At 50.3% G+C, this 18,112-nt stretch overlaps 6 protein-coding genes across 6 annotated transcripts; 4 read left to right on the top strand and 2 right to left on the bottom strand.

Moving 5' to 3' along the window:
* Positions 1 to 1,316: 1,316 nt before the first annotated feature.
* Positions 1,317 to 3,425, top strand: dspD (putative protein-tyrosine phosphatase; the record flags this gene model as incomplete). The annotated part of the gene is made up of 1 exon (XM_039072883.1): positions 1,317 to 3,425. The coding sequence occupies one exon, from the start codon at positions 1,317 to 1,319 to the stop codon at positions 3,423 to 3,425; it is 2,109 nt and encodes a 702-aa protein (XP_038929080.1).
* Positions 3,426 to 4,262: 837 nt separating this feature from the next.
* LCP9604111_5108 (putative S-adenosylmethionine-dependent methyltransferase) lies at positions 4,263 to 5,451 on the top strand (the record flags this gene model as incomplete). The annotated part of the gene is made up of 2 exons (XM_039072882.1): positions 4,263 to 4,321; positions 4,491 to 5,451. The coding sequence occupies 2 exons, from the start codon at positions 4,263 to 4,265 to the stop codon at positions 5,449 to 5,451; spliced, it is 1,020 nt and encodes a 339-aa protein (XP_038929079.1).
* Positions 5,452 to 5,679: 228 nt separating this feature from the next.
* LCP9604111_5107 (putative nicotinamide N-methyltransferase) lies at positions 5,680 to 6,783 on the bottom strand (the record flags this gene model as incomplete). Its single annotated transcript, XM_039072881.1, has 2 exons — positions 5,680 to 6,221; positions 6,306 to 6,783. The coding sequence occupies 2 exons, from the start codon at positions 6,781 to 6,783 to the stop codon at positions 5,680 to 5,682; spliced, it is 1,020 nt and encodes a 339-aa protein (XP_038929078.1).
* Positions 6,784 to 8,741: 1,958 nt separating this feature from the next.
* Positions 8,742 to 10,344, top strand: LCP9604111_5106 (putative C2H2 finger domain protein; the record flags this gene model as incomplete). The annotated part of the gene is made up of 3 exons (XM_039072880.1): positions 8,742 to 8,756; positions 8,842 to 9,320; positions 9,504 to 10,344. The coding sequence occupies 3 exons, from the start codon at positions 8,742 to 8,744 to the stop codon at positions 10,342 to 10,344; spliced, it is 1,335 nt and encodes a 444-aa protein (XP_038929077.1).
* A 2,921-nt stretch (positions 10,345 to 13,265) lies between these two features.
* On the top strand, positions 13,266 to 13,652 carry LCP9604111_5105 (uncharacterized protein; the record flags this gene model as incomplete). Its single annotated transcript, XM_039072879.1, has 2 exons — positions 13,266 to 13,396; positions 13,454 to 13,652. The coding sequence occupies 2 exons, from the start codon at positions 13,266 to 13,268 to the stop codon at positions 13,650 to 13,652; spliced, it is 330 nt and encodes a 109-aa protein (XP_038929076.1).
* A 1,091-nt stretch (positions 13,653 to 14,743) lies between these two features.
* Positions 14,744 to 17,174, bottom strand: LCP9604111_5104 (uncharacterized protein; the record flags this gene model as incomplete). Its single annotated transcript, XM_039072878.1, has 4 exons — positions 14,744 to 14,841; positions 14,898 to 14,951; positions 15,006 to 16,622; positions 16,673 to 17,174. The coding sequence occupies 4 exons, from the start codon at positions 17,172 to 17,174 to the stop codon at positions 14,744 to 14,746; spliced, it is 2,271 nt and encodes a 756-aa protein (XP_038929075.1).
* Positions 17,175 to 18,112: the final 938 nt, after the last annotated feature.

Genomic DNA, 18,112 nt, shown 5'->3' with positions numbered 1-18,112 from the left:
CCAACCGAATTGACTCTGTTTGTATATATATATATATATATTCTACGTACTTCATAGACTATCTAGAGACAAGTAACTGCCAAGACCTGCTAGTCACCCACTAGTGTCAGTTTGGCGTGTTTCAGACAGCGCCAAACCAGATCCATGGGGTTTCAGGTTGTGCCTTGTCCTCTCGATCTCCACCAATCAGATCCCCCTCAGTTCCTATTTAGGGACTGCCAATGGTATGCCCACACCATCCATGGGTCAGCCAGCCCACCGTTCAGCCAGACCGTGTGAATGATTGAATGCAGGTGGACTTGATAGCGAACTCATACGACTGAGAAACTACATATAGTCGAACCGATAATAGTGGGGTGATCGAGGGGAATTTGGAATTCACCAAATCAACTCCCTTTCGGGTCACTACGCACCAGCACATCTCCACCATATCCCGTCTCAATGTCTCCCCCTTGTCATCTCGGTCCTGAGCCGTTTGGTACCATGTGTAACAGATAGTGAGAGCACGGGAATTGTCAATCTTATCCAACTTTAACAGAACATACTCGGACGTATGTGGGTATTACATGTATTTTCCTGGAGGTTCCAAAGGCCGAAAGACTATTATCTCACCTGTAACATCATCGATAATATACACTAAGGCAGGTGATGGCACACCTGTAGCCTCTCATCGTCGGCGGTTTGACGCCTGAACATTCCAGGGCGGCTAAATATAGAGCACGGCGCAGTGATTGGTGTTGCTCTCTCCAACTCTCTGGATCCCCTCTTTTTCGTGTATTGTATGTTACAGGTGAAAATCGATCTCTAAATAAAACCACAAAGGGTCCAAAACCCGTATACTCTCATTTTTCTTTCTTTCCTTTTTCTCTTTCTACATCGATTCTGCTTTCTCTTTCATCCTCTCTCCAGTTCCCTGGAGGAACCCGCTTGGATTCTATATTCATCGCCTATATTGTGATACATTCGATTACTTCTTTGATCTGAGTCTTGGATCTTTCATTCCTTCATCTTCCTTGGAAAATACACATACCCTTGTGATCTGGTATGTGGATGGCCTTCCTATCCAACCTCTTCATTATACTCGATCTCGTGTGGATGCCTTTCCCCTTGTGATTTGCATGATCGGATCATTAGTCGCAAAACCCTTGCATTTCAGCTGCCCTAGATTGAAGCTAAACGCCCATTCCTCCCCCATAGAGATCCCATTTGCGCAGGAAGCAAGTGCATCTTCGATACCCCGAATGCCAATCTAGCCTCTTCTGAGAGCCGGATTGAAAAAAAAAAGAAACTTTTCCTTTCATACTACCACTCGGACAATGCCAGTACAAACTAGCCAGTCCTTTCCGGACGCATTTCCTTCTTTTATGTCGGTGTTTGGTGGTCCCCTTCCGCGATACAAAGAAGAAGCAAACACTATCCACCCTCTACAATACCCAACCCATGTCCCTGTCAATACACGTCTACTTCCTTCCCCCCACCGCGAAAGTGTTTCATCTGTGACCTCGGCATCTACGGAGTCCTCCCCGACCACCACCATCTCGCCCTTTGATTCGCCCGGCGGGGGTGACGTCTCTCCGAGCTCGTCCCCGGAATCTCCGTCTGCGATGTCCGTCGCATACCCAAAGTTCATGCCTTCCTCACGGCCCGTGGAACTTGCGTCGCGCCTTGCGCCTGTTTGCGAACCGCGCCTGTCGCCACCGAACTCTCATAATACGCGCCCCGACTCCCCAAATCGGCGGGCGCGCAATCTCAAGAACCTGTCATTGCGAATGCCACCTCCATCTCAGGCTCCCCCACCTATCGCTACTTCGTCGGTGGTGGAGACCACGGCAAAACACCATTTTGATGCCCCGCTCTCTCCCATCATCCCGATCCCTTCCAATAACAAGAGCGCGAGGCGACGCGCCGCCAATCTTACCATCCAGACCCCCACTTTCAATAAACCCTTATCCGGTATCGCCACCGATGCCGTGCCCCCAACTCCATCCCTACGTCATGCAGAATCCTCACCTTCGCTTGCATCGATTACATCGCCTTCGTTCGCACCCCGGGGAGGTATGAAGCTTCCCCGGTTAATGTCACATGGTGCGCGCCGGTTTTCTAGTGACCCTCCCGATGATGCTACGTCCCCTGTCACCCTGAAGCCGATTGATGGATCTGGCTTCTCGCATCGAGTTCTTGATGGCCTGGAAGAGGAGGATGACCACCTCGACTCGCGCGAGTCGACCCGCAAGAAGGATCGTGGCTACCCGGATGGGCCTATCCGGATCCACGACTCTGGCGTCTACCTGTATCTTGAACCGACAGCAGAAGAAGCGGCCAAATTCGATGTCGTGATCAACGTCGCCAAAGAAGTGGCGAACCCGTTCAATACTAGCAAGGATGAGCGGAGTGATACAGTGATGAGCGCATGGCGAAACACCTCCATGTCCTCGAAACGCTTCTCCTGCAGCGAGCCCCAGACCGCGATTTCAGAAATGTCCTTCAAGTCTGCCTGGGAATTCCAGCCCTTGGATTCCGAGACGGCAATCCCTACTATTTCCACCCCTGCAAATTCCGTACCGGAGTACCTCCATGTCGGTTGGGACCACAACTCCGAAATTCTTGAAGACCTCCTCCCGCTCTGTGAGCTGATTGACGACCGGATCGCGGACGGAAAGAAAGTTCTCGTGCATTGCCAGCTCGGCGCTAGCCGCTCGGCATCGCTAGTGATTGCCTACGGATTGTATAAAAACCGACACTTGGATTTCAACTCGATGTACGAAGCAGTCAAGGGACGCAGCAAGTGGGTTGGCCCGAACATGAGTCTCATCTACCAGCTCACAGACTTCCGCTCTAAATTGTTGCGGGGATCTACCTCTAAGCCCCCGCCCCAGGAATGGTTCGTCCAAACCGGCCGACGAAGCTCAGAGCCTCAGGTTGCACGAGCTGAGCGCTCAGCGTCCAATGAATCAAGGCCACCCTTCCGTGGGCTGTCACAGACACCTTCAGTCAGTTGCCTCTCAATTCCAGAAACGAGATCGATGCGTCCCAATACAAGCGACGACGGTACCTACACAAAGTTCAAATCCTACTCTCCCAAGCGGAGTCTGTCCCCCCGACCCCTCCCATTCCGACAGAAGTTCCAGTCCGTGGGACCTGCATTTGGCCGGCGAGGGTTACCGCGTAGCGTCAGCAGCTGTGACCCGCTCGTTCAGAGCCATGTGTTTCTACGCGATGCGCCAGACTCCAGCGATGATTTGTTTTCGCCGAGGACAAGCGCATTCCTCTCGCCAACTCCTTTAGCACCACCATCATTTCACCGGATTGATCGCTCACCTTCCATCCCTTACGCCATAGGGTTTGCCACCGAACCGGCAGACCCTCGCTCGCCTCCATCTAGCGGCGAGCCCCTGATCATGAGATCTATTGATGAATTCTTGTGATCTCCGCCTTTGTCCTTTGATACAGGCCTGAAACGATTCCACGACCCGACATATTTTCCATGTCTCTTTCCTGATTGAAGACCATCTGACCAACCCGGGGTCCCGGGTCGATGCAACCCTTCTATTCTCTTATTAATTTCTTCCACTCATCTAAATCAGATGACTGGCTTGATGATATTCATGACCAAAGCAGGCTTTGCTGTCGCTCATCGCCATTTTTCCCAACTTGCATACTTACTGCATATTTCTTTTTGTCATTTGGACCTACGGGTCTTTTCAACGCCATTACTGGTCATCATCGCTCGAACTTATTCTTTCTTTTACCACTGGCGTCTTGGGTGTCCAAAACGGACAAATATGATACCAAGGCCAGGTTCTGAAAGGTTGAAACAGACCTGTCTGCTTCCTTTCGGCCTGGTACCTGTAATATTATCGGAGGGTCCTATCTCTTTGGGGTTTCTCTTACCTCCCTTGGCTTTCGTCTCACTTTCGCTTGATTGTCTCGTGTCACTCTCCTGTTTTTCCATCTTGTCAGGCAAGGGATTTGCTTCTGCACCTTTAGTGTCAGCATTCGTGCTGAAGCTTCGACCCTTGAAACTCACGGTATGCTGGGATTATGGGTGAAATATGGCGTGATAAATACCCCACTTGCACATTCTCACAATAGAGATCGACGTTAAGCTTGAATTATTTCTCGTAAAGCTGTAAACATGGAATCCAGTCTAGTTAGTTTGTGGCTGGCTGTTATATTAGAACGGAGATAGCGATAAGCTCCGAGAACCTCTCCAGAGCTCCATCCCAAATTTTCCTTGCGCATTCCTCTCCACGCTCGCGACAATGGCTGAAGAATCCCATCCGGCATACCTCTCACCCAGCGAGCTAGGCACAAAAGACTAGTATGTGTCCTTTTCAGCCACACTTCCTTCCTTTGCTGGACGGGACTCCATGAACCCCGCTCTACCCCTCCACGAAAGCTGTATACATCAATTGAGCCACCAATTGATCTAAAGACTGCATCTGCTATCTAAACCAATTCTCAATCCCAAACTAACAACCCCAACCTAGCTGGGAATCCTACTACGCCCGCACCCTAGCGCACATCTCACACGAAGCTCCAAAGAACAACCCCAATGCCAATGCCAACCCAGACCAAAATGACGACGATGCCGCATCTACCACCTCCGACCTAAACGAAGAAGACGACCCCGGCACATCCTGGTTCTCCGAACACAACGCCCCGCAAAAAGTTCTCCGCTTCCTCACGCGCAAGTCCTTCCCCCTATCGCCGCGCAATACAGCGCACAAGAAAGGCGCCCGCCAGCCAAGCGTTCTGGATCTGGGCACGGGGAATGGGAGTATGCTTGCGCTGCTTAGGAAGAGGGGTGGGTATATTGGGCGTCTTGTTGGCGTTGATTACTCGCGCCAGAGTGTTGAGCTTGCGAGGGAGTTGCAGCGTGTGAGAGGGCATTCGGCTTATCGGAGTGACTCTGAGGATGAGGATGAATCTGAATCTGATGATGAAGAGGAAGAAGAAGCAGAGGCTGAGGCTGAGGAAGATACTGGATCTAAGGACTTGCCGGGACAAGATACATCCATCCAGTTCGAGGAATGGGATATCCTCGGCTCGAAGGCTGTTCTTTCTGAGACGGGTCTCGAGGTATCACCCTCGTCCTCGTCTCCCTCGGAGGAAACACTTCCCTGGTTTCCATACGATCAAGGCGGCTTTGATATCGTTCTCGATAAGGGGACGTTCGATGCTGTTTCGCTTGCTGATGATGCGAAGACTACCCGTGTCTGTGAGAGGTACCCTGATATCGCGCGGCACTTAGTGCGGCGCGGTGGGTTCTTGATTGTTACTACCTGCAACTGGACTGAGGAAGAGCTGGTGCACTGGTTCACTGGTGAGCGGACGAGTGGGGATCGGTTGGTGGTTTGGGGCCGTGTTGAGTATCCTCGGTTCCGGTTTGGAGGACATGAGGGCCAGGGGGTTTGTACGGTGTGTTTCCAGAGGCTTGGGGACGCTTGATATTTGAGCAGACCTGCGGATTACCATGCGAACTATACCCTAAGCAGAAAAAAGGTGGAGTGCAGATAGCTAGTATAGCGATATGCTGAATATAGTACTGAAACATTTCAATCATTCACTATAGACTATTGTATACTCATCTATTCTGAGTTCGTAGTATCATCATGCAAGGGGAGAGATATCGCTCAAAATGCACCCAAGACCATCATCAGAACCAAACCAACGACTCTACTCCCCTCTCCTCTTGAGAACAGCAATAACACACCACCTCCTCTGATTCTCCGTGCCCTCCCCTTCCCTAATCGGAGCCCACTCCCTGCGAATCTCACCGTCATCCTCCGACCTTGCAATCAAATCCCTCTCATAGATCCTCTCAATCACAAAGCCATTCTCAAGCGCCGTCTCAAAGAACCCGGCAACAATCGCCCGACCAGTATGGAACCCAGAAACGACCCACACCTTCCCACCGGGCGAAAGGAACCACTGCATCGTGCGCACAAGGTTCTCATGCTGCGCGCGCATCCAGTAACAATCCGCCGCCACGATTCGCGTAAAGGCACCTTTGTTCGCCGTCGAGAAGGAGTCATCCAACAAACCCCATTGGTGCGGGTACACTGATACTGCTTTCACGACCGTAGGCGAGCGTCTGGCCAGGTTGTACTCAACATTGAAAGCGATTGCGCCGCTGAGCGCAGGCGAGGAGGGGTGGTCGGTTGCCACGACCCTCGAGGCGTTGGCTAGGGCACAGACGACGGATGGGAGGGCGGCGCCTGTAAGTAATATGAATGCGTTAGTTTGGTTTGGGTTAGGGGGTTGAAGAGGATGTATAGCATCAACGGCCAGTGGCCACTTACCAGCGCCTAGTTCCAGCACACTCTCCCCCTTGATCCTCCACAACTCCCGGTTCTCTCTCTGGGCTTCTGTCTCGGTCTCGCCTGGTGCGGTGGGTGTGTCTGCTTCCTCCACGGCCCCGGCCACGACCATTGCTGCGCTCCAGAGGAAATGCGCGAAGAGCCTGCGTCCCTCGTCGACTTGGTTCACGGAGCTGTCTGCCTCGGGCCGTTGCTGGCTTGAGCTTGGGTAGCTGGGGACCATGATGTTGAGGTCGCCATACCGCGGGGAGCTGTAGAGGAGGTGTTGGCCTGGGTCGCCGTGGAAGGAAGGTGCGTCGTCTGGAAAGAGATGGGGGAGGAATGTACCGAAGAGATCTTCGGGTGATTCGTCAAATTCGCAGTCGGCGTCCTCGTTTTGGAATTCTGGTGCCGGGGCACTGGTTGTGGGTGTGCTAGGATGATGATGGCGGGGGAGGGGCCGTAAACGGGAATGAAGCATTGTTGTGGTTTGTGAGGGATTTTCGATTTATTGTTTAGTGAAATTGAGTGGTCTGGTATGCACCGAGGAGAACCAAGATTTGTCTGGTTGAAAAAGTCAATTGACCTATTATCAGAGGCCGTTGTGATCCATTCCGAGGGATGCCCAATCTTTAATTTCTTATCTATTGTTGCGATAAGGGCTTGACGAAGGTGTTTGCATTGTTTGACGGATTAGCCTTTCAGCCCTGGAGGTCCGACCACGTCATGCCAACACTGGCGAGTATTATGGAGCATACGGAGTACACCTTGTGAGGGTCACGGGTTGAAAGGTTGTCTAGTTAAACCCATTGAGAACAATTCCCACAGCTATAGTAGCTCCCGATAGCTCTAATAATTAGATCGACACCGACCCAACTTCCTAACCCAATAATACGGACAAGAAGAATGTCCCGAGTGTCTCAGCCGCAGGTTAAGAATGGCGGGCCAGGCACCTTGGGAATGTGCCAGAAACAGGAAAGATCAAGGGGCTTCCTACTCCTAAGGGCGCCAAAAATAATCCCAAGTGCTCGTGCGCAAGAAGGCGTGACGGTCGGAGTAATGATCCTCTCCTGTAGGCGTTAGCGCGCGAGATGGCGCGACCTGATCGTAGCAATGTGGTGACCTGAGCGATTACCTAACTGACACATGTCTTCCGGGGCCCGGGTGCCTCTAGTGCCGGCTTAGTGATAAGCCACGATTCATCTTTGCCACAAAGATATTTTTAAGTCGCACATGTACTCCATAGTTACAGGGCAACGACCTAGATAGGTATATGAATTAAGTGTATCGGGGTGTCGTTAACTACGCCGTAATTAGTTAGCGAGGTCGTAGTTAACTACCTTAGTTAATATCTATCAGGTGATGCGACTGACTAAGGCCTCATGACATCATTGGGCCCACCCCATCCACTCTTCCAAGTACTAGACCGGTCGATGCTATGCAGGTGATCGATACATGGCAAACCGGTCGTTTCCAAGTCACTGCACTGCTTGCGGCCATCTCCTATCAATACACATTCGTCATTGCCCGGGCGGGAACCCAGTGACCTGATTGGTACTTGAATCAGGAGTCCAACTGTGCCATCTTGTGACCCTAGTTGATCGTCAGGCAACTGGCTTTTTTTTTTTTATATGTGTTCTTTCTATTCGGCTATGTGGCATACCTCCATATATTAAAGTACTCCGTATATAATCTTGGAATAGAATTGGAATGATTTTATATCCAAAGCCTAGACCCATGGCACTATCCTTCAGAACCAGGGCGCAGACCCTTCCCCTGTACGGAACGCTATCCGAGCAGGGCCCGATGTTCAAAGATTACATATTTCATATTACATATTTAACAAGATTATGCCCAACATTTGCCATCTCGAATTCACCGGGTTGATACTACAACGTACGTACTCTGAACATGTCTTTATTCGGATAGGTGGATCCACTATGCTATCGCCATCACAGGCATTGCGAACACGCACAGAGACAACACACAATATAGGGCATATTTAGGGGCATATAATAGACTAATACCACATTATCGACAATAATATAGCCCTCCCGTATAGATATCTTCGAATATATTAGCAATAAAATACCCAAACTCGTATGTGTGACCGGTGATCGCTGCCCCCCCGCATGCTCAAAGGGAAAGGCCCCCGCAAACCTGAGCGATTTTGGCTCATACCGGCCCTGACTCTTTCTCTCCTTCTTTCTCCTCTTTTTTTTTTCCCTTCCACCTTTCTTTTTTTGGATCACCTCACCTTTTTTCTTTATTCGCTCTCATTCTCTCTCTTCATATCATCTTATTCTCGCATTCATTGCTCTCCTCTACCTATACATCTTCGACCCGGAATTCGGCCCCATTTCACCCTCACGGAATTGAGGGCAGCTCGTGTTCAGGAGGATTGTCAATTCCATTGGAAGCTTCCTCTCATTTCTTACCATGGCCTCGTTCAAGGTATGTATCCAGCATTTCTGCCGCACATCTTTTTTTTAAAGGGGGGGCCATACTAATGTACCGGCTTCTTTTTGGCCCTGCACAGGAATTATCCATGTCGCGTCCTCTCCCCAATACCAGCCAGCGGCATCACACGCATTCCATCTCGCTCGGTGCTCTCAATCCAAACCACCGTGTAACTCGCCGAAAGAGCGTTACCACCGCTGCCGCCAATGCTGCCGCAGTCGCTGCCTCCATGGAGGGCGGGGAGGCTACCTCGCTCCCCATGGGTGCGCACCGCCGCGCCCTAGGAGGCCGCAAGGGACTGGAGTCCGGTTCCATCGGAAACGTATCTGGCTTCAGCTCCTACCTCTCCCGCAGCATCAACAGCTCCAAGCAGGAATCATCGGTCGCCCGCAAAAGTTCTCCGGGATCAGACAACTCCGATGGCAAGCCCGATGACCGGAACCGCCGAGCCAGCGAGGGTGCCCAACTCAAGACCGAAGGGAAGCGTGCTTCGACGGCCATACGTTGCGATCGCTGCGGGAAAGGGTATAAGCATGGCAGCTGCTTGTCCAAGCATATGTGTGTATCCCCCCTACCGCTCGGCCGTCTTCTTCTAGCTCGATCGGGAATATGCACCATGTCGGCTCTGTGCAGGTCGCCCTCGTGGTTATTCAACTTCCCTTCATCACTGCCCCCCCTTTTTTTTCCCATCCCTTTCAGCAACATTTAATTGACCAATTTTTTTTTTTCGTGGTATCTTAGGTGGGAACACGACCCAGCATGGTCCGTTACTTCGAAGCTTCTCATCTCCAAGCATCAGCAGGTTCAACTGCTGGAGGCCGCCTCCGTTTTGGTCACCATGAACCACGATGATCCACCCGATGAGTCCGCCGAGTTGGAGTCGGAATTGTCGTCTGGATCGCCGGGCGCCCTGTCAGAAATGCAGGATGGAATCAGTTCGGCTGAGACCACCCCACCCCCAATGGACTCGGAGGAAGATGACGATTTCGAGATGTCGGGTGTGCCGGCACAGTGGACCAAACGCCCCAGCATCAGCAACGCATCCGGTTTCTCTCGTTCCTACCAGTCCATTCCGTCCAGCTCGTACAACGAGAGTGCTCCGCTGCACTCGCCTACCTTCTCCCACTTCCGCCACTCGAGCATCGACACCCGTCCCTCAACTGCGGACACACGGTTACACGAGGATGACGAGGCGGATCTTGCCGCGGCCATCGGCCTGTGCAATTTCGGCACTCCTCGCACGGGGCCTCTTTCCATGACCCGCGACGTGCCACCAGTGCCCCCATTGCCGGCGCGTTACTTGGACTCAAGCAGCCACCCGAGCAACCAGGGTCTCTACTCCCCTCAATTGCGCCCTACAGAAGAGGCCGCTCGCCGAGACTCCGAGGCCAACATCTTCTTCTCCCGGTCGCTCAACCCGTCGCTGTCGTACAAGGTGTCGGATGAGCGTGAGGTCCGGACTACTGGTGGTGATGAGGACCAACAATCCCGTCAACGTCGCAACGCCGATGTGGACTTTGGTAACCGCTCCGCGCCGGCCGACGATGACGATGGCGGTGTCTTTGGCCACATGGAAGAGTAAATCCCCCAGTACTCTCCGCGCCTTCGCGTGGGTCAAATCGGCGTATGCCGAACGATGACCCCTTCACGATCTCATGTACGAGCTTGAGCGAATTTTTTGAACCTTCTTGTTTACATGTTTCCAACCTCTCCGGATGGAGAATAGAGCCGATGTCCAATAATCGGTCAGAGCTCTTTTCTCAACGGGGTGTTTCACAATTCTCGGGACCTTTTTTCACCACCTTTTGAGATCCCATGTATCAATCATGTCTCCTTGGTCCGCTTTGTTTTCTTTATGTTTTGTCTTGCCACGGCTTATTCTGGAGACCCCTTTAAACGGCATACTCCGCATGGCCGGCGCAGATTACCATCCCCATCAAATATTTATATCCATAGGGACGTGACATACCACTTTCATGCCCTCTATGCTTCTCGTTTGTCTTTTCCCCTGTTCTGTTTCTCTCACCTCGCACATATATACCAAACCCACAAATTCTACGATCCGCTCCCCTACTTTTCCCACATGTGCATCTCGTCCGTTCTTTTCTCTCTCCGTCTCCTTGCCCATCCTCTTCTATCTCTCGCCTATGGTCTCTGACTCTTGTGTACCCAATTGACCCTCGGACGGGGCATACAATGAATATATTTCATGAACGTATACTATTCTATAATGTAGATCTACCTGTCATTTCCGCATCTGTCCCTGTGCCTGTACATCATAAGCGGGGAATCAAAAGACCCACTAAAGGGTACAGTTCCATATTTTTGTCGAATCTATTTTCGTCATAGGGGAAGACGTCGAGTGCATTCGAGAACAGAAAGAAAGAATACCCCCTATAGAGTAGTTATTTTTGATCAAATACACAGACTAGGCCGTGGGGATTACGCGAGCTTCGTGGAATTAGCATGATTGCAGGTCGTGTGACCCCAGGATTTATCACTCTCTGAAGAGCAGTTACCTCGCTAGCTTCCAATCCCCTAACACTCATTTCTTTAGTCAAGACCCTCCGCGGCCGACATGCTCCTGCATAGCATCGTCCTTGTTGCCATTTTTAACGTGCCCCCATCCGAAAATGTTCGATTTTATCGCCGCAGTGGACGTCGTTTCTCGACAGAATCTCGCGCCAATATCGCCACCTACGACTATCAGATTAGGTTTCCTCATACGATGCAGCTAGGATTGGTATAGTCGCAATGCCTCAGAATTTAGGCATAATGCTCATATGAGAGTTCGCTTTGAAAGATAGCATCGATTCTAGTGATCAGTACAGATACCCTCTCTAAGAACAGTCTATCTATTGCATACAGATCTATTGGCTTGGACACTTTGGGAATTTACGAGAGCGCAGAACTTCTTCGACAACTCCCCCATGTGACCGAAGATGTGGACATTCGCTCAAATAGTACCACTTAAGCCCATGTATAGGATGGTATTTTCTGTCGCTAGATTCGGGTGAACCAAGTCTGCTACCGCCAGATCCTTGTGAGCATCAATCAGAGATGATGAGTTACAAACAATCAGAAGCCAGTCATTGACAGGACCTTTGAGTGGCTTCCATAAGCTGCCGGCAACGACAATGAGCGCTGGAATCATCGAATACAAAAGGTGTAGGAGTATCTTACTTGATCCACTGGAAGCTAATCTAGACTAGATCTGCCTCTTTCCCATCTGGCCCCGTATCTCATCTATCGTTCCTTCACGGCTTGTGTCTAGGTTTAGGTTTGAGAGACTGCGCTGAGCGACAACACACATAGCGGTGCAATCTTACCTACATGAGCCACTGTGGCTGGCTGATCATGCTCATTTCCATCTGATATTGGATATACAGGGTGCGGTTCTCGTATCTAGAAAAGCTTGTTAGAAACCGAGGTAGGGGAGAAATTGTACACCGTGACGAAAAACTTCCACCCGACTGGCACGGAGATGGACACTCTCTCCGTCAAACGAAGGTACTTTGTGACCTCTTCTACCCGAGAAAATCGCTGTACTGGAGAACCGTGTTGAATAGTAAAGCCATTGCGCTCGAGCTGAAACTGGTCTTCCTGTCCCCGAATTTCCTCGCCAGGAATACCGTCAATTGTCTGATGAGTCATGTTGGTCTGAAGGCAGCCATTGTGGGTGGGAATTTGAATGAATAGGGCCGCTGTTGCCGGTACAATCTGTCCGGCTTGAGAAAGAACAGGCTGGGATGAACTGTCGAAAAAAGATTCATCCATCGGCATGATCATTCTTTGCTTATTTGATTCAGTCGTAGTGTGAATCGAGAGCAAGGAAAGCTTCAAATCTGATGTATCAACAAGCTCTTTTGCTGAACCTGAGCCATTCCAGGCTACCGGCAGATTCTCTGCTTATAGCGCGACCTGTACGCTGTCGGTTCCCGACTCGCAGGAAGTCGATGCAAGAATCCCTGTCCCATCATCATCATTACGTGGCTCCACAAAAGCCCCTGCTTTCTCTACAATAACACCGTTCATTACGGGATCACTCAAACTTTTCCGCTTGGTCATATCTATCATCTACTGGATGTGGGCAGGGCAGGGGACTCAGCCATCTACGGGTGTATAACAAGCTTGAGATAAACCTCTTGCTTCGTCGCAAGTTCAAGCCACATGTGTGTGATAGTGATTGTATATGCATGGATATCACCCCAAATAAGCGCCCAGGACGCCACGGCTCAAAATTCAGTTTGATTGTCGTCCACCAAATCAGCCTAGTATACTTACTACATGCTGTGATTGGTTATTCTACTGCCACTAGATGTGCCTCTCACCCTATTATGCGGATACTAACATCTCGACACACGTAGCTGTCTATAATTGGCCATATCATCACCCCAACAAATCAAGTGCCGAACAAAGGATGTGATTGATGGCCAACGGCGTTTAAAATTGCAGGGTCTGATTGGTGATAGTCCCCACATCATTCCATCTATTCCGGGGGGAATGGTACTTTTCGAGAGTTTTGTTTGGCCCCTGACCACGTATTTATTCGAGTGTTTCTCCTCAAAAAAAAACTCTTCGACAAGTTCTGTGAAATCCCCTATTGAACAATCAAGGACGACACATATCAAACGGTATGTACGTTTGGCATCAACTCATAGACAACCCTATCTCTAACATGAGTGTTGTAGATTTATCAACATGAGCTCTCTCCAATGCCATCTTGACATTACCAATGAGCCTGGCTCAGAAGATGAGACAGGCGAATCTGTCACTTCCGAAGGCCAGGTTGAGCAGGAAGCCACTCATTTGCGACCCTGGAATGGCTTCTGGCCACGCCCTCTTACCGTTCTGAAGCCGGGCGGCATCATCCCGATTCAGGGCAACTAAAGAGAGTGGTTTTAGAGTTTAAGGGATGCGAAACACCTCTGAGCAGCGGCAGTAATCTGGAGATTTTGTCGTTGGCGCTATCAGATCAGTCATTACAGAATGAGATGTTTATCCTTGTCAATGATGCATGCATTGTATTCCAATCGAAGTGCATCCTATAAAAGCCAATGACTCTTCAATATGATTTGCCTCGAATTTCATGAAAACATTCTCCGACCTGTTTGACTTCACAAGGTCTGCCCAAGGGAATCAAGTCATGAGTAAGACGAATCTGGAAAGCCCCATTTGCCATCGCGGGTCAGCGTCTTCCCCATGTTGCGGTTGCATAAATGTCAACCAACACGAGCCTCTGGCGTTGTTGTATCGGAGGTACGTTGGAACGTAGTCAAAGGCCCCATTCAAATCATCATCTGGTTGGAATATATTGTCGACATGTAGCCAGGCCTGAACTTGGTCTCACAGTGGCACTCAACCGAAAAAACAGTGGCGAGGGAGGGAATAGTGGCTGGTGGGTCGAACTATGCTCCATGAATTAGTTCAAAGCCCTATGATTCTATGGTATCATAGACAGACCTCCAACTCTGGCAGTGCGAGGAAGTTGTTGTTTAGTTGAAAGGTGTGATCCTCAAACACTGGGACAGGTGCCATGGCGGAAGTGCCTTACTATAAAGTTACTAGTTAATGACTGTAATGTCGTCTATTGCAAATAATTCTTCTTGATCTGTTCTAATGGAATATTCCAAGGTCAAAGGAAGTCAGTTCTCCGGGTTACGGGCTGGCCCGTATCTCCCCCACTACACTACGCATGACTGGGCATCCACGTGGTTGGTATAAGCCTTTGCTTTTACTAGGCCCACTATAACTATTAGCAGACCTAATCGCCTCATTTTATTTTTTGGGGGTATCTTAGACCCTAATATCGGGCTACAGCCATTCACATATAAGACGGTTGCGTGCGTTAGGTGTGTCCTTGAGCAATGAGTATAAGTTGTTGAACCAGTTCATTAAGCAGCCAAGGAATTAACCAACACAATAAGTATAAGAGAGCAAAAGCAAGAAAAGGCAACGGGGTATTCACGCTCGTTCTTTGATCAGCAGCCTCCACCACAGCCTCCTCCTCCTCCACCTCCTCCTCCTCCGCAACCACCGCCGCCACCACTAGATCCTCCGCAGCCGCCACCGGATCCGCCTGTATAGAAAACATATTAAAATCTACTGCAAGTCGAGATTCATAAAGAGACTCACCACATCCTCCACCACCACCGCCTCCTGCGCAGCTACCTGCGGCTACGGCACCACCTTTGGAAAAATCAGTCTCAGTCAATACTTCTAGAAAGGTGACGAAGCACTTACCACACGTGCCAGAGCAACAATTCCCAGCGGCACCTACAGTAACATTCATGCAGGCAGGATTACACGCGTATGAATCACAGTTGATGGACGGGTCCATCATATATGGTCCATAGTATGGCACCATAATGGGGTACCCATATGCATAAGGCATGTAGTATGGATAAGCGTCACCCTGCTGATTAGAAGCTTTGGAGCCAGATCGTTTACGGCGCTTCTCAGCACGCCGGGCAGCCTTCTCGTAGTTGCTCTGTAGGCGTAGGTGTTGCACAGATTTATTCCACTCGACCTGTTGGTACATGTTTGTTGGCCGGACGGCGTTGTGTGAAGAGATGTGTGGGTTCTTGTTTGGGTCGGACGAGATATCGGGGCTATCGTGCAAGAGGTCTGCAGCGGCTTGGGCCCGAGAGACTGAGCGAGCAGTGATCCACCGGCCATACAGGTCTGGTGTTCTTGTCGCCTCGCAGTACCAGCAGGTACATTCGCTGTATATCTCACCGTCGGTGACACGGCGGTACATTTTGCTAGTCCAGGCAAAGCCGTCCGAGAGTTTTCCCTCGTCGACTTTGTCGTCGTGGTCGATGAGCATACGAATACCAGCATATTTTCCCTTTGACGTGCTGTATTTGTAGTACCGCGATGGGCTGAGTTGGTGGGTGTGCCATGCCAGATCAACATCCAGTGTGGGCACGGCCATCTTATCTGGGTTGTCAATCATAATCTGGAAGAACACCTCGTACTTTTTAATCAGCCGGTCCATAGTGTTGAAGACTGTCGGTGAGTGCAGCCAGTCGATTTGGTCCATTTTCTCCACGAAGGTGCTTTGTCTGATAACAGCGCCCACAAGGTCTAGCGCGAAGGGACCGAGGTTATCCCAGTATCGAGACATCATTCTTCGGAATTGGATCTTCTCGCCATACTTGATACCTTTAAGGTAGACACCATGTGCTTTCCACAAAAGATTTCTGTCGCGAAACTTCGACTCAAATAGCTGCCTCAAGTGGATAATATTCAGACACCGATCCACTCGGCCATCAGTGAATGCCATCAAGTCCGTTTTGGCAGCCTGTACTATTCGTGTGGGGAATAGCATGTCCCGGAGTGCCCGCGGATTGGGTTTGACAGATGGGCCCCCCTCGGGGATTCCATAAAGATTGGTGAACGACCCGGGCATAGGGAGACCTTCGTAAATCGTTGCTTCCAGGTCTTTTCGAAACTTTGCCACCTTGAGCCGGCCATGGTCGATCATGTGGTCACAACCGACGCATTTCGTCTCGAATGAATAATCGGCGAAGCCATTGCTAAATTTGAAGGCATTGGCAACAAGTCCCCCAAAGCGAGCTTCTGTCCACTGGACAGCGTTCACTCGTCCGCAGCAGGGGCAGTGGACTTGCGTAGTCGGCGGGTCGTGCAGATTATTCCACTTGAAGTTCATTTTCTGCTCGAACAGCTGCTGGGCTTGTTCAGAAACTGTATACTCCATCGTTTGGTTGTTGATGCAGCTGTTTATCGCTTCCCATGGAAATCCTGTGGCCCATGTGCTCATCTTACCGTATCGAATGCAATCCTCAAGGAAGTTCCGGGGATTCAACGAATGAGCATGCCAGACCATCAAAATATCTGTAAAGTAATTAGTCAATCGTCTTTTTGCCTTCAAATCAACACATTACCTATCGGGGGTAGATTTTCCGTGCTCCATGCAACTATCGTATCACAATTAAGGATTCTTTCATAGTCGATACACTCCAAGTCATTAATAGTTGCCATCGGTCTTGACCGGGGGAGGCCAATAGACCACCACTTGGTATATCGATCGACTGCACGCGCTGCATAGACAGCCCAGCGCTTTTCGCGAAGACGAGCCCGCGCTTCATTCAGTGAATTCGGGAATTTTTCAGCTTCAGCATCGTGGATACCAAAGATCCCGTCATCACTAGAGATGGTATCTCGCAGATCTGCCAGCACAGCCAAGAACTTGAGATGCGCAACACACTGGTCGCGAGTTACGGTAGTTGAAGAAGATGGATGGGAACTCAGATCCAGCTGGGGCAGTTCTAATGGCGGCTGCTGCTCGACCTGGTTGGCCGAATAGGAAGGTGGTTGTTCGCTGGAAGATTTGACTTCAGATTGCTGGGGTGCCTCTTTGGACACTTTATCCGTTGAAACACCCATGTTGGCGGTTGATAGAGTAAGTATGTCGTGAGTGAGTGTGTTGAGTCAAGTCTGAGAGGCGGGGTCCGGCGGCCCTTTATATTAGTTTAATGATGAACACGTATCTCATTATCCGAGGACACCCAGATAAAGACAAGTCGGCATGGCGCTTTGATCGAACTCATGACCTTTCAAAGCCCCTGAAACGGACGAGGTGGACTAGATGGACATAGTTACGGACAACATGATGGCAATTGCTACTACTAATTGGTCTGAAGTATCGAAAGCCTTGGCTAAGCCTCCACGAAATGTGAAGATCGTGGTAAATTAACGAGACCATCGTATTCGTTTATCATCCGAGCCAATAATCCGAGAACGTTGTCTTCAACTTCATAACGGATTGGTTCACGGGCGTAATCGGGCGCGGTTGCACTGCCTTGCTGCCTTGGTGGCTTCGTATGGAGTAGGGCCCAAGGCTGAGTGGAGATGCGCTGTACAACTTACATTATACATTGTACACAAGAGTTTCTAGTGTTTTTCTAGCGCCCTTTTCATATGCTTGTCCTACGTACTTGTGGAATTACTCTGTCCTATGAAAAGCGATATGGATAACTCTGACGGCTCATATCCGGTCACGTGCTAGGAAGACCGAGCCCAGGTCACGTGGAGAAAATGGGAGAATCTCCGGTCAGGTGATATGCCCCTCCGAGCTGACTCATCGATGTTCCCGGAAGAAGTGCGCTCACCGAGTGGGAACGAGAAAGTTGAGACGGTTTTGTTGGAGAAAGACAAGAAGGAAACCGGAATAACCAAACCAAAACCAAACTGCGCGTGTCAAGACCAAAACTTTGTATCTGCGAATCCGTCCGAATCTCTCCCACTGTCTCAAACCGAGATCTCGATCAGCAAAAACGTCATTCAGCCTGGCTTCTCTCGGGCGATCAAACGGCATCGGAGAG

Source organism: Penicillium roqueforti, assembly GCF_015533775.1.
Source record: "Penicillium roqueforti strain LCP96 04111 chromosome Unknown scaffold_11, whole genome shotgun sequence".
NCBI lineage: Eukaryota > Fungi > Ascomycota > Eurotiomycetes > Eurotiales > Aspergillaceae > Penicillium > Penicillium roqueforti.
Note: the sequence above shows the minus strand (reverse complement) of the source record. Positions and strands in the feature narration are given on the sequence as shown.